The sequence below is a fragment of the Thalassophryne amazonica genome, chromosome 17, assembly GCF_902500255.1.
Source record: "Thalassophryne amazonica chromosome 17, fThaAma1.1, whole genome shotgun sequence".
NCBI classification, from domain to species: domain Eukaryota; kingdom Metazoa; phylum Chordata; class Actinopteri; order Batrachoidiformes; family Batrachoididae; genus Thalassophryne; species Thalassophryne amazonica.
The window spans coordinates 21,825,233-21,844,716 of NC_047119.1; the positions used below are offsets into that span (position 1 = coordinate 21,825,233).

Consider the following 19,484-nt stretch of genomic DNA (forward strand, 5'->3'; position numbering starts at 1 on the left):
TGATGAGAGTAAAATTGTTCTTTTTGGGTCCAAGGGCCGCAGACAGTTTGTGAGACGACCCCCAAACTCTGAATTCAAGCCACAGTTCACAGTGAAGACAGTGAAGCATGGTGGTGCAAGCATCATGATATGGGCATGTTTCTCCTACTACAACCCCTGGCAAAAATTATGGAATCACCGGCCTCGGAGGATGTTCATTCAGTTGTTTAATTTTGTAGAAAAAAAGCAGATCACAGACATGACACAAAACTAAAGTCATTTCAAATGGCAACTTTCTGGCTTTAAGAAAGACTATAAGAAATCAGGAAAAAAAATTGTGGCAGTCAGTAACAGTTACTTTTTTAGACCAAGCAGAGGGGAAAAAAATATGGAATCACTCAATTCTGAGGAAAAAATTATGGAATCATGAAAAACAAAAGAATGCTCCAACACATCACTAGTATTTTGTTGCACCAACTCAAGCTTTTATAACAGCTTGCAGTCTCTGAGGCATGGACTTAATGAGTGACAAACAGTACTCTTCATCAATCTGGCTCCAACTTTCTCTGATTGCTGTTGCCAGATCAGCTTTGCAGGTTGGAGCTTTCATGGACCATTTTCTTCAACTTCCACCAAAGAGTTTCAATTGGATTAAGATCCGGGCCATTTGCAGGCCATGACATTGACCCTATGTGTCTTTTTGCAAGGAATGTTTTCACAGTTTTTGCTCTATGGCAAGATGCATTATCATCTTGAAAAATGTTTTCATCATCCCCAAACATCCTTTCAATTGATGGGATAAGAAAAGTGTCCAAAATATCAACGTAAACTTGTGCATTTATTGATAATGTAATGACAGCCATCTCCCCAGTGCCTTTACCTGACATGCAGCCCCATATCATCGACTGTGGAAATTTACATGTTCTCTTCAGGCAGTCATCTTTATAAATGTCATTGGAATGGCACCAAACAAAGGTTCCAGCATCATCACCTTGCCCAATGCAGATTCGAGATTCATCACTGAATATGACTTTCATCCAGTCATCCACAGTCCACGATTGCTTTTCCTTAGCCCATTGTAACCTTGTTTTTTTCTGTTTAGGTGTTAATGATGGCTTTCGTTTAGCTTTTCTGTATGCAAATCCCATTTCATTTAGGCGGTTTCTTACAGTTCGGTCACAGACGTTGACTCCAGTTTCCTCCCGTTCGTTCCTCATTTGTTTTGTTGTGCATTTTCGATTTTTGAGACATTGCTTTAAGTTTTCTGTCTTGATGCTTTGATGTCTTACTTGGTCTACCAGTATGTTTGCCTTTAACAACCTTCTCATGTTGTTTGTATTTGGTCCAGAGTTTAGACACAGCTGACTGTGAACAACCAACATCTTTTGCAACATTGCATGATGATTTACCCTCTTTTAAGAGTTTGATAATCCTCTCCTTTGTTTCAATTGACATCTCTCGTGTTGGAGCCATGATTCATGTCAGTCCACTTGGTGCAACAGCTCTCCAAGGTGTGATCACTCCTTTTTAGATGCAGACGAACGAGCAGATCTGATTTGATGCAGGTGTTAGTTTTGGGGATGAAAATTTACAGGGTGATTCCATAATTTATTCCTCAGAATTGAGTGAGTCCATATTTTTTTCCCTCTGGTTGGTCTAAGAAAGTAACCGTTACTGACTGGCACAATTATTTTTCCTGATTTCTTATAGTGTTTCTTAAAGCCAGAAAGTTGTCATTTGAAATGACTTTAGTTTTGTGTCATGTCTGTGATCTGCTTTTTTTCTACAAAATTAAACAACTGAATGAACAACCTCCGAGGCCGGTGATTCCATAATTATTGCCAGGGGTTGTATGGTGTTGGGCCTATATTTCGCATACCAGGTATCATGGATCAGTTTGGATATGTCAAAATACTTGAAGAGGTCATGTTGCCTTATGCTGAAGAGGACATGCCCTTGACAATGACCCCAAGCACACTAGTAAACGTTTTTATTAATTTGAGAGCACGTTTTATTCATTTGTAGGCTCAATTAAAGGAAACTGTGCGCACAAATGATCATGGCCAGAAAAAAAAAATCACTTTAAGTGACCTCTCCCGGGTTCCGTACGTTCGCGCACGCACATAAAAAAAAAAAAAAAACTATGCTGCTGCTGTCACTGCTGCTGCTCTCCCCTCAAACTCTCCCCAGAGAGGAAGAGTCTGACACATCAGAGGAGGAGTTTTAAGGTTGATATAAGACTGACTTTTGGTTGTGCAAGTAACTTTTTTTTTTTTTGGTGCAAGTAATTTTTTTTGTTACTACTGTAGCACCAGTGCAAGTAGGTAAAAAATGTATTTCGACCCCTGGTATGTGCACAAAGATAAAGTTTTAATTGGAAAATGAGGTTTGTAGTTGATGATGACAGTAGTAACGTTTCTTGCATTTTATGTTGAGATATGAATATTTAGACATTTCAGAAACATATTTTTCTGATTATGCACTGGGAAGCAAAGCACTTTGTTCTTGCCAAAAGTCTCAGGTGCCTAAACATTTACTCAGAAATATGACTTCAGAAAATAAATTGTAGCTCTAATAATAATTTGATTGTTGATGGGTCACCTCAGACCAGTCATATTTATTGTGTTGCTCTTGACTGAATACAAAGCCCCACCCCCTGCATTTCATTTGCAAAACCTGATGATGGGTTTGGATTTTGGAATCTGTCTGTTTATAAATGGCTTGTGTAGGTGTACACAGATGTCCACAACAAACATTTGCAGAAATTGCTCATTTCATTCAAGGCCATTGCTGCAGTAAGCTGCCTTGGGAATATATAACTGTAAATCTCCCTTCTGATGGTTAATCTTATGATAAAGAGATGTATTATGATAACCAGTATAAGTCAAAATCATATGGTTGTCAACCATAATCACATTGTGTACAGTTTAAATGTGTTTTCTGGATAACCCCCCCCCCGCACAAATGCATCCAGATCTCTGATGCACAGATAGGCTGGCTGCATTTTCCGTCCCCTCTGTTTGCAGTAGGCTGCCTGCCAAAATCTGTGCCTACTTAGCAGTGCAGTGCTGAGAACCCCAAGGCCCCAAGCAGGTGTCAACCTTCCTGCCTGGCTAAAGGAGCAGCAAGGGGAGCACAAAGGGCTCAAAGAGACCTGACAGCAGGGTAACCATCTTAAATATCCCAGCCCAGTATGGCCACTGCTTTAAATCTCAGCAGTATAGGGTAGCTGCCAGCGTAACTGTGATTCTCAAAGGCTTGGTGTCATGAGACTGATGTAGGCCATGAGGAGTGCACAGATGAGTCTAGGTTGAAGCTTTTTTTTTTTTTTTGTATAATATGCCGCTGCAGCATTTATAAAAGGACATAAATGAGATTTTTGTCTTGGGATGGGAGTTCCTCACTGATTACATTTTATCACATCCATTTACTGATCGTCCTTACAGAGAGCTTTCAGATGTAGGTCTTGTAGGTTTGTGTTAATCTTTGAATCGCTGCCTTGGCTCATGGCTTACTTCACAGCTAAGCTTTCCCGGCATTTAGATTGGCAAGACTGTAAAAGAACTGGATGAGAGGGAGAAGTGATGCCTCTGTGTCTCTCTGTCTATTCACAACTCCACAGCGATGATGTGGACGGGATTGTGGGGGTTGAAGTGGAGAAAAGGTTGGCCTCATCTTCAATAAACAATAGGTCCTTGTGTATTTGACCCCTTTCTTTAAAAGAGTAGAGTCAGGGTTGACGCTAGGGTGGAATTCCCACTGTCGCCATGTAAAAATAAGGCCCATTTACACGAGCATGCCTTTGCTTCACGCAACAGCACGAACTGTGTCATGATGATCCCACCGCTGTTCTTTGTTCGACTGGCTGCCACTCGCTCTGCGCTGGATGCTGCGTATATAAAATAATTATTTTGTGGTGGATTGATCTTTTTTTTTTTCTGCAAATTGGCCATTGAAAATGGCTTTAATCACTTCCTGAATCACAGAATAGGCTGCAGCCGGTGCTGTTCGCACATGCGCGCAACTAACAAGCTGCAGAAAGCATTTTGAGCCGTCTTAAATTGTAATTATTTGTCTTGTTTACATTGTCATGGCTTGATAAAACAGTTGTGTGTTCTTTCCTTCTTGTCTGCAGCTGTTAAAGTATTTATTTTTAAGTTTATAACAGATTTAACTTCTTGTTATAATCCTTCAGGTGAGCTGCGCTCTGAAACAATCCGCTGACGTCACCACTCTCTCTGTTCACTGCTTGTTTACTCCACTTGAAGAGTCCTGTTGGAGATTAGATCGCGCCACATAGCACGGCATTTGTGCGTGAAAGATTTTTTTGAACATTTCAAAATTCTCTGTCCGCAATAACACACACCGGCACCCCTCAGCACGACACATCACGACCTGTGTCGTGAAGCAAAGGCATACTCATGTAAATGCCCCTTTAGAAAGAATCCCAGTGTTTTGAAGGGCGGTAACCTCTGGGGTTTTGCAAAATCAATAATCGATTATCTTTCCCACTCTTTTTGTCCCCCGGGTTGTGTGTAAAGGCTGTGTCGGGTAATGCATCATTCCTCTGTTACTAACATGTATCTGATTGGACTGGGTCACAGTAATCCTACTAGGTCATTGCAATTATTCATTGGCATTGAAAATGATTTATTTTGCAGCCTTACTGCCATATCTAAAATGAGGATGACTAAAGTGATATTTTCTTGTGTTTCTGTGCACCAGGAAGTTTTCTGTCAGCTGCTTAATTTGTGACATTTTAGCATACACAGTTGTTGTTTTAGTGCCTTCGCTGCTCGTTATTTCTTTACTAGTTTGCTTCTGTGAGTGAAAAGTCTTAACTTTCTCATGCCTCATCTTACAAGTCATTTGATCACTATTTGTGGCATCCTGTGCATGATCTGTTTACCAGTTCTGTGAATGAGTGCTGTGGGTACGTCTGAGCGTCCTGTATGAAAACCAGAATAACCTGCTTTGCACCAGATTAGTTTCCTCTCAAGACACAGGACTGTATATACCAACCTAACCAGCTTGACACAACTGCCTCCCGTGTATAACACAATCGTGCGTGTAATGTATTACAAGAAGGATTGAGGGCAGATTTGGAGATTTATTCTAATATTTTCCTTAAGCTTTAAAGCATGGGCTTTTTCACTGGTTGCTTTATTAACCCCATACAATTACTTGTTTGTAACCATTCAAAGCACAATGATGAGAAAAAAAAAATATATAGCCTTTTTAGATGAAGCCAAAAATTGGTTCCAGTTACTTAATGTGTCAACACTGAAGTGTTTCACATCTTCCCAGTGGTTCTCTTTTAATGTCTTGCTTGAGCTCACCATTTAGAATCTGTTAATCTGGTTTGATCAGTGCATGGGATGGGGTGTGACTCATGGTTTAAAAGGAGACCTGGCACTGAATTTGATGCCTGCGATATTGGGTCTGGACTCATGCAGTCATTATCAGGATCATCATGAGGTCTGTGTACCAGCGCAGACCTGCTAAAAGCCAGAGAGTGCACGGCCCTGTGTAGATTTGCAAATGGAACATGACACCTGCATCTGATAAGAACTGATATCAACCAGGGATACTGTCATCATCATGACCATTGTCGTCATCGCCGCCATCCGACGCACACGGTTACGCCCATCACTGTGTATCAACAATAGAGCGACTGAGGCTAACAGGTTTCCAATAAAAGAGGTACCTTCTACGGCCTGCAGTGCTGAGATGTGGGATTAACAGCAGGAAACTAAAGTCTCATGCATTGTCCTTTTTTTTGGTGTGTGTGTGGGGGGGAGCACACACACACTATCACAGCAACTGTGTCCAGGTGTTTTCTATCGATTTCAGCCATGTTTAAGGACTCTCCAATCAACAATCGGGTCAGTGAAAAAGTTCAGTTGAGGTCTTGTTCAGACTGGCAGTAAAAATCCAATTTATGTGCATGTCTGACCTGAATCTGATTCCACATTGCAAGATAAACAGTAAAAAGTCACATGAAATCTGTATTTTTCCAAATCGTTTTCCATCCTTATTCTTAGGTGATTGGAAATGTGATTCAAATCACATTTTTGCAATTCTGTTTTGACCTGAATCCTGAGATTGGTCTCTAGTGTGTGTGTGTGTGTGTGTGTGTGTGTGTGTGTGTGTGTGTGTGTGTGTGTGTGTGTGTGTGTCGTTTCACACCACGTAAAGCTCCCCCTCTAAGATTGTGCGGTGAACACTATGGTGACTCTTTCCCCACTGCTCACAGCCTGGTGACGGCAAATCCCACCACACACACAAAGGCCCAAACTAACTTTTACATTCACATCCAATAACCATCACAGAAGATTGTGTATGGATTAAAATTTATATCAAAGGCAAATATTGTGGATTGCGCTCATCAGATATGTGCATCACAGCGCAGCAGTGTGTACCAATTTCAAAGATGCGCCTCAATTTTAAATTTATTTTCATTTATATAGGCAGGGGTGGTGGCCAAGTGGTTAATGCGCTTGGTTTCAGTGCAAAAGGTTCCGGGTTCAAATCCATGTAATGTGGAGTTGCGTCAGGAAGGGCATCCGGCGTAAAACCTGTGCCAATTCAACATGCAGATCCACCTTGGACTTGCTGTTTCGACCCCGAGTGCAAACAAGGGAGCAGCCGAAGGGACTTACTATAGCACCAAATCACAAAAGAGTTGCCTCAAGGCGCTTCACACAAGTAAGGTCTAACCTAACTAACCCCCAGAGCAACAGTGGTAAGGAAAAACTCCCTCTGAGGAAGAAACCTCAAGCAGACCAGAATCAAAGGGTTGACCCTCTGCTTGGGCCATGCTACCGACATAAAAAGGGCCAAAACTGGCACAGTGTAAGCTCAGCTTTAGGCCGCATGCACTGTACATGCACGCGTGCGCAGCCGTCACCTGGCAACAGCACAAACATATAAATACTTATAAATTACCCATTTAATGAGATTTAATTAACTTGGTCATGTCATGTGACCGTTTCCATGTGTGTGACTGTATTACTATAGCAACCGTGTGGACAGGAGGCAAATCAGGATTGTGATATGGATACACAGATCTGATCTGGTCACTTGCTATACATAATGTGAACAGTCAATCAGTGAGATCAGATTTGCAATGATTGTTTGAAGGGCAGCATGAACAAAATATGAGTGCCAAAGTATTATTACCCCCTGCCATCCCTTGCAGAAGGGGGTGGAGGGGGATCTAGAAATGTGCTCCATCTGTACATTTGTGCAACTGTGTGTGTGTGTGTGTGTGTGTGTGTCAGTCACATTTTCTTGTGCACAAATTTTATCATTTTAATCTTTGTATTGGACACCCTGAACAACAGTATCTCAGATGAGTTCCAATTTGAATGTGATTGGGTTTCACCAAGACCCTCTTAGCACAGCCAGCCTTACTGTACAGAGTATATAATATTGTAAACTATTATCCCTCAGTAGCCATCTTTTTTGTTTGCCTGTTATCCCTCAGTATCAGCTGTCTGTTTATCATATCCCTCCTCTAAGTAGTCAGCCAAAACTCCATAAATTGTAAGCATTCCAGATTTTAATTTCAAAATCGGAACTGGCAGTATTCTGTTTATTATGTAACATTGCTAGGTTGTGGTACAGCTGATTTTTATTTATTTTTTAAATTTCTAAGTACAGTATTAAAACACAAAAGACATGCTTCGGTGAATATCTTGTAATTTTCCTCCCAAAGTGATCAAGTTCACAATAAGCCAGCTGAATGTTGCAGCACAAATTACCAGTGGCGGATACTTGGCCATATGGGAGTACCTTCTTGTTTAGAAAAGCACGGAACCCCAAAATTACTCAAGGAGCATCAGGTGCAGAAAGAGTTGTCTGTTTTTTAAGACAGCTGTATAAAACATTTGGCTACAGACTAGACTGTATTTTACACTTGGCGACTAGGTTGCTGAAAAAAATTGTAATAAAAACTCTTTGAAACATCCATTAATCTGGCTGTTCTTTTTTTCTTTTTTGGATTATTCACCAGCTTGTCAACCAGGTTGTTCGTAAATGCTCCATAAATGGAAGAGATGATTGGGCGGGCAAATTTTCCAGACTTTTTATCGCCCGCTGGCGGAAGGCCCTCAGGGGGATTATTTTGTGGCTCTGTTTGTCTGTCAATAGGGTATACGCGTTCTAAAATCACCTCCCCTCACACTTTCAGGGGGAGTTTTATGAAACTCGGTACAAGTTCTTGTTATAGTTTGGTAATACACATATTTTCAGATTGTTCCAGTTGGGCTTATTTTACCAGAGTTATGGCCCTTGATTAACAAATCTAGACTCCGTCAGTTTCATGCTCGAGTGCCTGCATTCTGAAATCACCTCCTCACACACTTTTAGGAGGAATTTTGGGAAACTTGGTACTATTCTTTGACATGTTGTCAGAATGTAGCAAGCACTTGTACCAAAGCAGCATTTGCCAGTGGGAGATATTGTGCTCTCAGAGCACTCTTGTGTTGAATGGTGTGTCTGTTTGTAAGGACATGGCGCACGGAGGCTCTGATCATGGCAGCCCAAGAATCTTAAGCACTAGAGGCAAGAGTCTACCACAGTCGACAGGACCCAAGTTGCAAGCTGTGCAAATGTGCTCCAGAGCAATCCAGCACATAGTAGCAAGATGCAAGTTGGGACAGGGAATCCTGTACAGAAACATCTGTGGCATTTATGGATTAGATGTCCTCAAGTCCCAGTGGGACACACCACCAAAGATGGTTGAGAACGACAGGGCTAAGGTCCTGTGGGACTTCAAATTCCAGACAGAGAAGCAGCTGCTGGCCAACCAACCAGACATAGTGGTGGTTGACAAGGGAAAGATAGCAGCTGTGATTGATGTGGCAATCCCATCTGACAGCTACATCAGAAAGAAGGAGCATGAGAAAATAGAGAAATACCAATGGCTGAAGGAAGAATTGGAGCAGATGTGGAAGGTAAAGTCCAAAGTGGTCCCAGTGGTAATAAGAGCACTAGGAGCTGTAACCCCCAAATTGGAAGAGTGGCTCCATGAGATTCCAGACTCAACATCAGGTCTCTGTTCAGAAGAGTGCAGTTCGAGGAACAGCTAAGACACTGCGCCAAACCCTCAAACTCCCAGGCCTCTGGTGATGGGGTGTGAGAGGGAGATTAAACTTTGATTCTGGTCACTGACATCTGAGTGCGATTGATGACCTTTAATCTCCTGATTACTAATCTTTATCCCAATGGACAGACGTGGTGGCCAAGTGGTTTGTGCACATGGTTTCAGTGCAGAAGGTTCCTGGATCAAACCCCACACCTGCCACATTTCTCCACGTAATGTGGGGTTGCGTCAAGAAAGGCATCTGGCGTAAAACTTCATGTATGATCAACATCAACATACATGATCTGCTGTGGTGACCCTGAGTGAAAACAAGGGAGCAGCTGAAGGTCTTACTACTTATATCTATTTTGTGTGTGTGTGTGTGTTTATGTGTGAGAGGGAGGCGTACTAATCTTTGATTTGAAGTGATAAAGGGGATGGATCAGATCTTCCAGTATAAGTAGGAGGTGTGTCTGTGCTGCACACTGAGGACAGCATGTGAGGAACTCATTTCCACATCCTCATTTTTTTTTTTTTATATCTAGCTTTAACATATTGCTTTACTTTTGTGTGTTTGTGTTTTTTTGCAGAGGAAACTTAACAGTTCCAAAACTATCAGAGTCAAACATGGGATTTGGTGTGCTGGGGGTGTTTCTGGGATTACTCCTAGAGGTCTCCACCCATGGACCACATGCTGTGCCTCGCACATCCTGGAAACACCAAGGTAAAACTTAATTTGTCAGTGCAGTGCTTGTAGAGTGATTAATCAATTTGTCAGAAATTGTTTAAAAAAAAAAAGTTTTGCTTATGCTACAGTATCAATTTATTTGAATAGGAAAGCAATTTGAGGAATTTGGTGTATGGTCCGGTGCTTTGGTTATTTGCTTTGTATGTGTTTGTTCACTTTAAAATGTCTTTAAAAAACTGGTTTCATCCTTGATGCAGTCGCCGATACAGCGTATCTAAAAACTTAACTCATTTTCCCCCAACTGCGCATATTGTATTTTATCAAATACATTAATTCAGTCTACTGTATTTCCATATACGAGGTCTGTTAGAAAAGTATCGGACCTTTTTATTTTCTTCAAAAACCATATGGATTTGAATCACGTGTGATTGCATCAGCCAAGCTTGAACCTTCATGCTCATGCGTGAGTTTTTTCACGCCTGTCGGTTGCGTCATTCGCCTGAGAGCAGGCTTTGAGTGAGCACTGGTCCACCCGTCTTGTCGTTAAGGAAATGGCGGAATGATTTGGAGCTTTGCTGCATCATTTTTTTCCTGAAACTGTGAGAGATCTCCAGGTGGACACCATTCGGAAAATTAATATGGCTTTCAGGGACGATTTTATGGGGATTACACAGATTAAGGAGTGCTCCAGCCGGTTTAAAGACCGCCCACAGCGTCTGAGAGCGCGGCGCGCTCCGAGCGCCGATCGACAGGCTCAAACCCCGCTGAAACAAACAGATCATTTCCAACGTGAAGGCTTTGTTGATCCGGGACATTGTCTGACTTTCACAAAAAGGCAGAAGGTGTGGACATCAGCACTTTTTTGGCACATTCCACTGTTACAGGAGTTTTTTCATGGAAAAAGAAGCGGATGAATGCGCCACCGTGCTGCTCATGGCGCGGGACAAAACCACCTCCGTGCTCACAGGCAAATGACGCAACCGACAGGCGTGAAAAAACTCACGCATGCGCACGAAGGTTCAAGCTTGGCTGATGCAATCACACGTGATTCAATCCATATGGTTTTTGAAAAAAATAAAAAGGTCCGATAATTTTCTAACAGACCTTGTGTGTGTGTGTGTGTATATATATATATATAATGTCTGTGTGTGTGTACATTTATTGAAGTTTTTCTTCATTATATCAGATGTTTAGTGGATCAGTGCTTTACATGCACCAAGATTAATGCTTCTTCAATTTTAATTTATTTTCCTTTATATACCACCAAATCACAACAGAGTTGCCTCAAAGCGCTTCACACAGGTAACCTTACAAACCTTACCAACCCCCAGAGCAACAGTGGTAAGGAAAAACTCCCTCTGAGGAAGAAACCTCAAGCAGACCAGACTCAAAGGGGTGACCCTCTGCTTGGGCCATGCTACAAACATAAATTACAGAACAATTCACAGAACAATTCACGGACGAATATACAAGAAATGCTATTGGCGCACAGGACAGGAGGATCGCCAACATGAATACAACTCCCATCTCTGGATGGAGCTGCACCTTAAACAGAGAGAAAAAAAACAATCAGGCATCAGAAAGACAAAAAAATACTTTATAATTTGCCAGCATTAAACAACAAGAAAAACAGAGAAATACTAAGGTGATCGCCGGCCGCTATCCCTAAACTTCACTAAAAGACCCAGAATTTAGGTAAAGTTGAAGCCGCGGCCCGCTCCAATTACTAATAAATGAATTAAGAGTAAAAAGCGTAAAACAAAACTGTACCAGTATGCTAACCATATGAAAGGGAAAATAAGTGCGTCTTAAGTCTGGACTTGAACGTCTCCACAGAATCTGTTTTATTGACGCAGGGAGATCATTCCACAGAACTTTCTTTCAGAACATTCCACTTCTTAAAACAGCATGTAAGATTCCAAAACATTGCAGAAAATGAGTAATGTTTAAAGCCTTGTGAATGAATAATTGGCATAAATGGTGGTTAACTGGGGCACCTAAGGTTGTATACCAGCGCAACCTCTGGCCAATCCAATATGAAGCCTACAGAAGAAGGAATACGTTGTAGTTCCTTTACTGGCCATTTGAGACTAACTCCAGAAAGGAGTACATTACCATAGAATCCTATGTTAAAATGTCCAACTTTACAGCAGGAATAAACCTGTTTACAGCCTGGTGGGGGGGGGGGGGGGGAAACGGTTTTGGTCTGCATAGCTCATTTCACCCTCCATGTATGGGGATGAAATATTTTTATTTTAATATTTTTTTAAAGTTATGCATAATTAGGGGTGTGGTCACTTTGATTGACAGTTCACATGATGCTACTGGGCTAAAAGCATGAAGCCAAAATGCATCTGGGGCAAAATGACGTTATGCGAGAAGTCTGATTCCTCATTATTAAGGAAGGAGGGTCAAATTAATACAGATGGGGGGGGGGAGGCATTTGTCCTCATGGTTAACTGTAAAGTTGTTGCTTTTTTTCTAGACTTTTTATTAGAGCCCAACCGATATGGATTTTTTGAAGCTGATGCCAATAACAATATTCGGATTAAAAAATGCTGATAATCGATAAATCGGCTGATTTGCCGATAGCCGATAAATCAGCTGATATTATTTATTTATTTATTTTAAATGAATAAAATGTTCGTTTTTGGACCCTTAACAAAAAAGGTATGCGCTAAAAGCTGAAGCTTTGTCCTCATATTGATTAATTTTATAACAGAGAAGAATTTTCAAGTTCAAAAAATGCAATCAAGAATTAAACCTTTGTGAAATTAGCAAATACATATCCTTAAAAAGAGTTGTGAAATACATCTGATCTTGTACCTCTTGTTGCTGCAACTTAGAGATAGGTTCAGGATAAGGATATAGATCCTTATAAACTTACTTGTATGCTTTTGTCAGCTGATCAGTGCAGTGTGACGGTGAACTACGGGGCTGGTGATGAACACATTTAAGCAGGGGTGTAAGCAGCTCTCAGTTGAATGGAGTCAGAGCTCCATCTACTGGACAAACGGTGCAAGGACATTTTACATTGCCAACACAAACATTATTTCAGTAACTGTTCTGTTTATGAGAAATTATCGGCGTTCTATCGGCAGAATTACGGCCGATAGTGAGTACTTTGAAAAGGGCTTATATTGGTCGGGCTCTACTTTTTATGTTTATTTTAGTTTCCTCCTTCATTGAGAGCCTTTTAGACCATGATGGTGGAATACTGTCTTCAAGCCGGATGATGTCAAATTTCTGTCTGATGCATCAGACTACTTCATCAGTCCTGATCTGCAGGTTCTGTTGGACCTTTGGTACAAAGATTCATTAATTCTCCTCTGCGAATTTGCACCACCTCCTTCAATGATGGTCCCAAACTGTTGCTTGGTTTTGGTTTTGTTTTTGTTTGTTTGTTTGTTTTAGATTGTAGAGTTGCTTGTAGTACTTTGAACCCCTTCAAAATGATTCTCAAGGAGGAACCTGACTTGTGGAGATGCAAAATTTTGCTCTGCATGCCTTTTCTTGTTGAGATTTTATTTTTTCCCTTGCCTTTAATCACAACAAGGCATTGGGTCTACAAACAGGCACCTCAAATACAGCCAAAGGTTCCCCAATTGTAGCAATTAGTCATTCAGGAGCATTTAAAATTCTATTAATGTCTGAAATGTTCTGTGCTGTTTAAAGAGGCATTCATCTTGACAAAAATGTGACACACAGAAAATCTGATATAATAAAGGAAAACATAAATCTGTCATGTAAATATTATTTTTAGATAACTTTGAATGGAAATAAAGTAGACTGTAACTGAGCTGACACATGTTTACATGGAATGTGTAATTGAAAAACACTATGTTTGAAAGTTTCAAGCGACTGTATCTCTACAACTTTACTTTGTCATCATTGGGAACATTGTATATTACACAATGTGGTCAACAAGTCTCCCCTTTTTAAAAACTGTTTAATATATTTAAAAAAATGTGGTAAATACTTTTCAGAAACCTCATGTTGATTTAAACTGCAACTGACATAATATTTTGTCACATATTCAAAATTTTTTGTGACTCTATATGTTTTGTTCTTTTGGGGAGGAAGAAATGTGATTGAATTGTGATCTTAAAATTCTCAAATTGTCCATTTGTAGTGTTTTTAGTGTATTATTTGGGGCTTAGTACATTTTATACAATCTTATGTAAAGCGTAACTAACCATCTTAGTTGCACTTTAAATTTAAGTTTAAAGTCACAGACACTGTCGACAGACAATTACCTGAAAGTTGGTATGCAGGAAACCGAGATAGAAATACTATCTATTATAGAAAATAGTGGTCATTTGTGAACCCCTTTACTAAGAGTTTTAAAACAGAATTCTGCGGTTGTCTTGGTGTGTGTTATGAAACACTCTAATACAGGTCTTGTCTAACTGACTGTTCTCAAGGTTCACAATTGGCTTGTATGGTGACACCTGTTTCCTAAGTCTATTTCAAGAAACAGCCCTTGGTCTCATCAGCCTAACCACAGACTCTCAGGTTGTTCTTCCTTACTGTCAGGCGGCAGCTCTGTTTGCATTCTGCGTTTACATAAATAGCTCTAGTAAGTCGCACGATGAGAACCAATGCAGCTCGCCCTTTAACACCACAGAGCGCTTTCAGTCACTGTGGCCCAGTCAGAGTACTGGTCAGTCACTGAGGGTATTTGATGTCGTTATTGTGGTGTTTATGCCCTTACACCTGCAACTCGAACCCACTTGCACCTGGCACACTCAGTGCCAGCTATTCTATCAGTATAATGAGTGATGCGCCAATCTGTTGCTCAACTAGAAGCACTTGTACAGTAAGGCAGAAGGATCATTTTACTGATCTTATTCGTTGTATTTTTTGTGTTTTAAATAATGAAACTGAAAAGGGTTTATAAGATCATTTATTGAGTGCTGCCTTAAAAAGTTGTAGGGCACAACATAAATGTAAAACTGCTGTGTTCTTCTGTGTTGGCATTTTCAAGAAAATTTCAACAGTGTTTTCATTATTTGTAGTGTTGCCACAGCTACTTTGAAAAGTTGCTTTTTAACTTTGTACAGTTGCATTGTACAGTTACTTTACACAGTTACTTCATTCGTAGCTGCAGACAACTTGTTGGCAGCTGCTGAATGTAACTAATAACGTAACTAGTAGTCTAACTTGGTTAGTCTTAAGATTGAGTAATCAGTAAAGTAACTATTATTTACTTTGCTGAGTTCTCAATCTTAAAAAATATTAGTAACATTACTTATTATAAGTTGTCCGCAGCTGCTAATGAAGTAACTGTATAAAATAGCAAGCTGCTATGTAGCAAACTGAGCTTGCTTAATATATGTGATGCTATAAGTGGAAAGTTAAAATAATTGTGATATATCCGGCTGTTACCCAATGAGCACATGATAGCACAATATTATAATTGCATTTAAAGAAGCTTAACAGGCTTATTTCTGAATCGATTCATATTTAGCTAACTTGAAAGTATGGCCAGTAAGCAGATAGTAAATCAAGAATCATATGAAAGGAGTGTGTTTGTACTACACTGTATTGTCTTGAACATGCCTGTACATTATATTGATGTTTAAAAGTTTTTCTTTTGGTAGAGTAGAATTATATCAAATTAGATGACCTACCTAATATGATAGCTGTCACCAAAAGCTAGCATGTAAAGCATTATAGCTTGTCGGCAGCATAGCGTGCGTGCTAGCCACGTAAACACTGTCAGTGTTGTTGGTATTCTCAAATTGAATGAAGTTACCAGTCTTTTTAAAGCACAGTTTATGGTTCATTTAGGTGGAATTGTAGAAAATTATGTAGATGCTGTATAATGGCTACTGTAGCTAATATGACGTGTCATGGAGAGCATTATACTAAGTAGGCTATGATGCTTTTGTGGTGTATCAGCACTTATCTAAAGGGACTGTTTATTAAAAAAAGAAAAAAGTACATGACTTGGTAAGGCAAAACTTAATAAAAAAAAATTGATGAACAAATTAATAAAAAATTGTCCATCAATTATAGCTGTTGCTGTTGTGAAAATTGTTTATTACTTCCACCTGACTGATACTATTTTTTTTCCTTTGCATCTCAACCTGTCATATTGGGAAAAATGTGTGTTTTGGTGGTGTCTCATCTATGTTATTTATTTACAAAAGGTGTTCATTTTATTTTAATTTAAATTAATTTTTCAGCTTTGAATGCAAAAACATGTTAATAAACAAGTTGTGTTGGTTTATGTCAGATTTAAAGCTGATGGAGTTCTCAGAACCTGGGATCTCCAATTACTCCACGCTGTTGCTTGATGAGGCAAGGGATGCTCTGTACGTGGGAGCCCGGGAGGCTATCTTTGAGCTGAGCAAGAAGAACGTGACTGTTCGAAACCACAAGGTACTTTAAATATGATTTGAAGTCTTGTAGGACGGAGAGGAAAAAATGAGCTACTACTTATTCAGTTTGTTTGAACTATATTAAGGTTCAGTGGACGGTTGCGGAAATCCCTATGACGATGTGTATTCTTAAAGGAAAATCAAAAGAGGTGGGCTTAAGAAGTCTCATTATTATGTGGCATCACTGCCGTTTTTCCTACTGCTGCATGTGAGCAGACTACAACTAAAAAAATGTTTCTAAAATTGATTTACAGAAAGATTGTTTAAACTATATTCGAGTGCTTCAAGTTGTAGATGAAGAGCGGCTGTATGTCTGCGGAACGCATGCCTTTCAACCTCAGTGTGACTATTTGGTAGGTTTTTTCCAAGCCAGTCCAATAATAAATGAGTTTTATTTCAGACACTTGCTGTGCAGAACAATGGAATAAAATTTTTTACACTTTTCTTGCAGTACCTTTCTGACTTTTCGTTGGTGGGACGCCCTGAAGACGGTCGAGGAAAATGCTCCTTTGACCCCTCGCAAAGCTTTACGACTGTCATGGTTGGTGCGTTGAAGCCAGTTTTATCCACTTTCACAAACATCTCGTGCTGTATTTATTTTTGCTACAGTTAAATGCTGCGCAATTCGAGTCACTTAATTTGAGGGACAGCTTGACAAACTGCTTTTTTGTTTCCGTCAGATGGGGAGCTGTACTCTGGTACAGCTTATAACTTCTTGGGGAGTGAACCGATAATTTCCAGATACTCTCCATCTCGGTCTCTGCTGAGGACAGAATACTCCACCTCATGGCTCAATGGTGAGTTGGAACAAAATATTAAACGAGATTCTTGAAATTAATTGACAATTTTTTTTTCTCCAATTGTGCGCTGAGCAATTTTGCGTGGAGATTGGGGGTCAAGTTTCTTGTTCAAACACACTTCAGCAAAAATGAAGCAACCCACTGAACCTTTAGAAAGGGACAGTTGACTCTACCCACACAACTCCAACACACAAAACCTAGATTTTATATAATTTAATAATTTTTCAACCTAATTAACATATGGTGGGTTTGTACACCAGCGTCGCAGTTATCGCCAGTGTGACAGTGTGCTGCGATATAGATTCTACGATACTTTCAGCCCCACCAGGCCGGTAATATATATATATAATATATATCATGATTCCAACAAAAAAAAGCGCCAGAGTAATTTGGAAATATACATCCTTATTTTGCTGAGCTCGCCATGTGAGTCAAAGCATCTGTTATATACTTTTCTTATAGAACATTGTTAAAAAGTGATTTTTTTTTTTTTTTATATACCAATGGACTTCACCTTTGCAGGATCAATTAAGTCTTATCAAAGATAAATTCATAGTCACAGATTTGTTAAATGTAAAACTGTAAAAAAACAACTTAGATTTATGAAATTTTTCATCCATATTTTAAGTTTGAAACAGCAGATTTGAAAATGAAAATAGTTTAGGGTAAACCTTTGTTCAACCAATGATTGTGAATGATTATTAAAGGGATCATATAGAGCAAATCCGGCAATCCCGTCATATAATACAGTGTACCATTCTCTCTCTTTCTCTCCTGTGTTTTTCCTTACAGAACCAAGTTTTGTTTTTGCCGATGTGATCAGAGAGGGGAGAAATAAAGCAGATGGAGAAGATGACAAAATATACTACTTTTTCACGGAAGTGTCAGTGGAGTACGAGTTCTTTGGCAAGCTGCTCATCCCCAGGGTGGCACGAGTCTGTAAGGTCAGCATGTCATGTACCATCTGTGCATACCAGCAGTATCCTTATTTGGCTCTTTGAATCTTTCCTTCTGTGCCTCATTGTATTTGTTTACGCAACTTGATATCATGATGTGAATTAACTCCAGAAGATTATTTGTTTCTGTATTTGACAGCTAATTTAACAGTAATCGTGGTTGAGAAATGCTAGTCACACAAAGATCAGATATGTGTATCAGTTATAGGAAACTCATTTAGAAAAATTGTGAAATTTCAACTGGTAGCCCTTATTGTTGTTATTTTGGCCTTGGGGGTGACACGTGTTGCAAGTTGGTGCTATATAAATAAATTAAATTGGTAATTTTGGCTCATTAGACCAGTTCTGGTATTGTCATCTGTCTCTATCACAATGCAGCCAATGGGCTAGACTTCACTATGTGCAGGGAGCCAGTTTTCGCAAACCGAACGGTCCCCTCTAAAAATGGGTCCGCCCTGCCTTCGTAGCGCATGTGTCATTAGCCACGGTTTGCGGATTACCACCTCGTTTCTGCTTAAAACTTCACTGCAGTCATCTGTCTCGGCGACAGATATCTGAAGCTTTTGTACAACAATCATTTCCACATAAATTCATCATTATTTCATCATAAAAGATGGATGAAGCAATCAGAGCGCAGCGGCTACACGAGCTGCCAGGTGATGCGTTCACTGTGCGTCGTCATTTCAAAGCATCACCAAGTTTTGAGAATGATTTAAGAGGTTTTACCTTTATCATCTGATGGTTAATAATCCCATTAATCCATTTGATCACTTTGGGTGAACAGACTCTCAGAACTCCAAAATGATGCATGCGCAGTGGAGGCAGGGTGGACCAATTTTTAGGGGCAGACCGTTCGGTCTGCGACACCTGTCGTTCAGTCAGTCATTGGACATTTCACTTGAGTGAAATTACTTCAGTTGAAATACCCTGATTGTCACCAAACTTGGTATATGTATTATGCAGAGTGACCCCAAGAACCCTATTGATTTTGGTGACAAAAGGTCAGTGTCACTGGAGTGTACTTTGTAAAAGTCTTGTGAGCACAATAACTTTTTTCCTAATTGCTTGATTGTCACTAAATTTCATTGTGTGTTAGGCATGGTGTCCCCAAGAAGCCTTTTGATTTTGGGGTCAAAAGGTGAAATGCCAAAAGTCACTGAACTGTATTTTCTAAAATTGTTCTGTAGAAAAGGCATTACTTGTCAATGAAGATTACCCGTGTTTGTTCAGGGTTCCATGGGTTAGTGCAGACTATGTGCTTATATTTCCATGTATGTATGCACTGGTAGTACTCGTGCCTTCTTCTTCTGGGGTATCTCAAAAAAATTGAATATCATGAAAAAGCTCCTTTTGCTTGAATTACTGCATCGGTACAGGGTGGCATGGAAATGATCAGCTTCTGGCACTGCTGAGGTGTTACGGAAGCCCAGGTTGCTTTGATAGCAGCCTTAGGCTTATCTGTATTGTTGAATCTGTTGTCTCTCATCTACAGTGTCTCTTGCTAATACCCTATAGAGAATCTATGGGTTATTGTCTATGGGGCAATCATGTACAGTAATACTACAGTAATACTACAGTAATAGTATA

The 19,484-nt window shown here is 39.9% G+C and overlaps 1 protein-coding gene across 1 annotated transcript in view; it reads left to right on the forward strand.

The window, feature by feature from the left end:
• Window positions 1–19,484, forward strand: part of sema4d (sema domain, immunoglobulin domain (Ig), transmembrane domain (TM) and short cytoplasmic domain, (semaphorin) 4D) — a 101,638-nt gene that overhangs the window by 62,679 nt on the left and 19,475 nt on the right. The window contains 7 exon segments of the mRNA XM_034192788.1: window positions 9,658–9,791; window positions 15,997–16,142; window positions 16,228–16,290; window positions 16,396–16,494; window positions 16,593–16,686; window positions 16,822–16,938; window positions 17,734–17,885. Of these exon segments, the coding sequence (XP_034048679.1) occupies window positions 9,658–9,791; window positions 15,997–16,142; window positions 16,228–16,290; window positions 16,396–16,494; window positions 16,593–16,686; window positions 16,822–16,938; window positions 17,734–17,885 (805 nt within the window).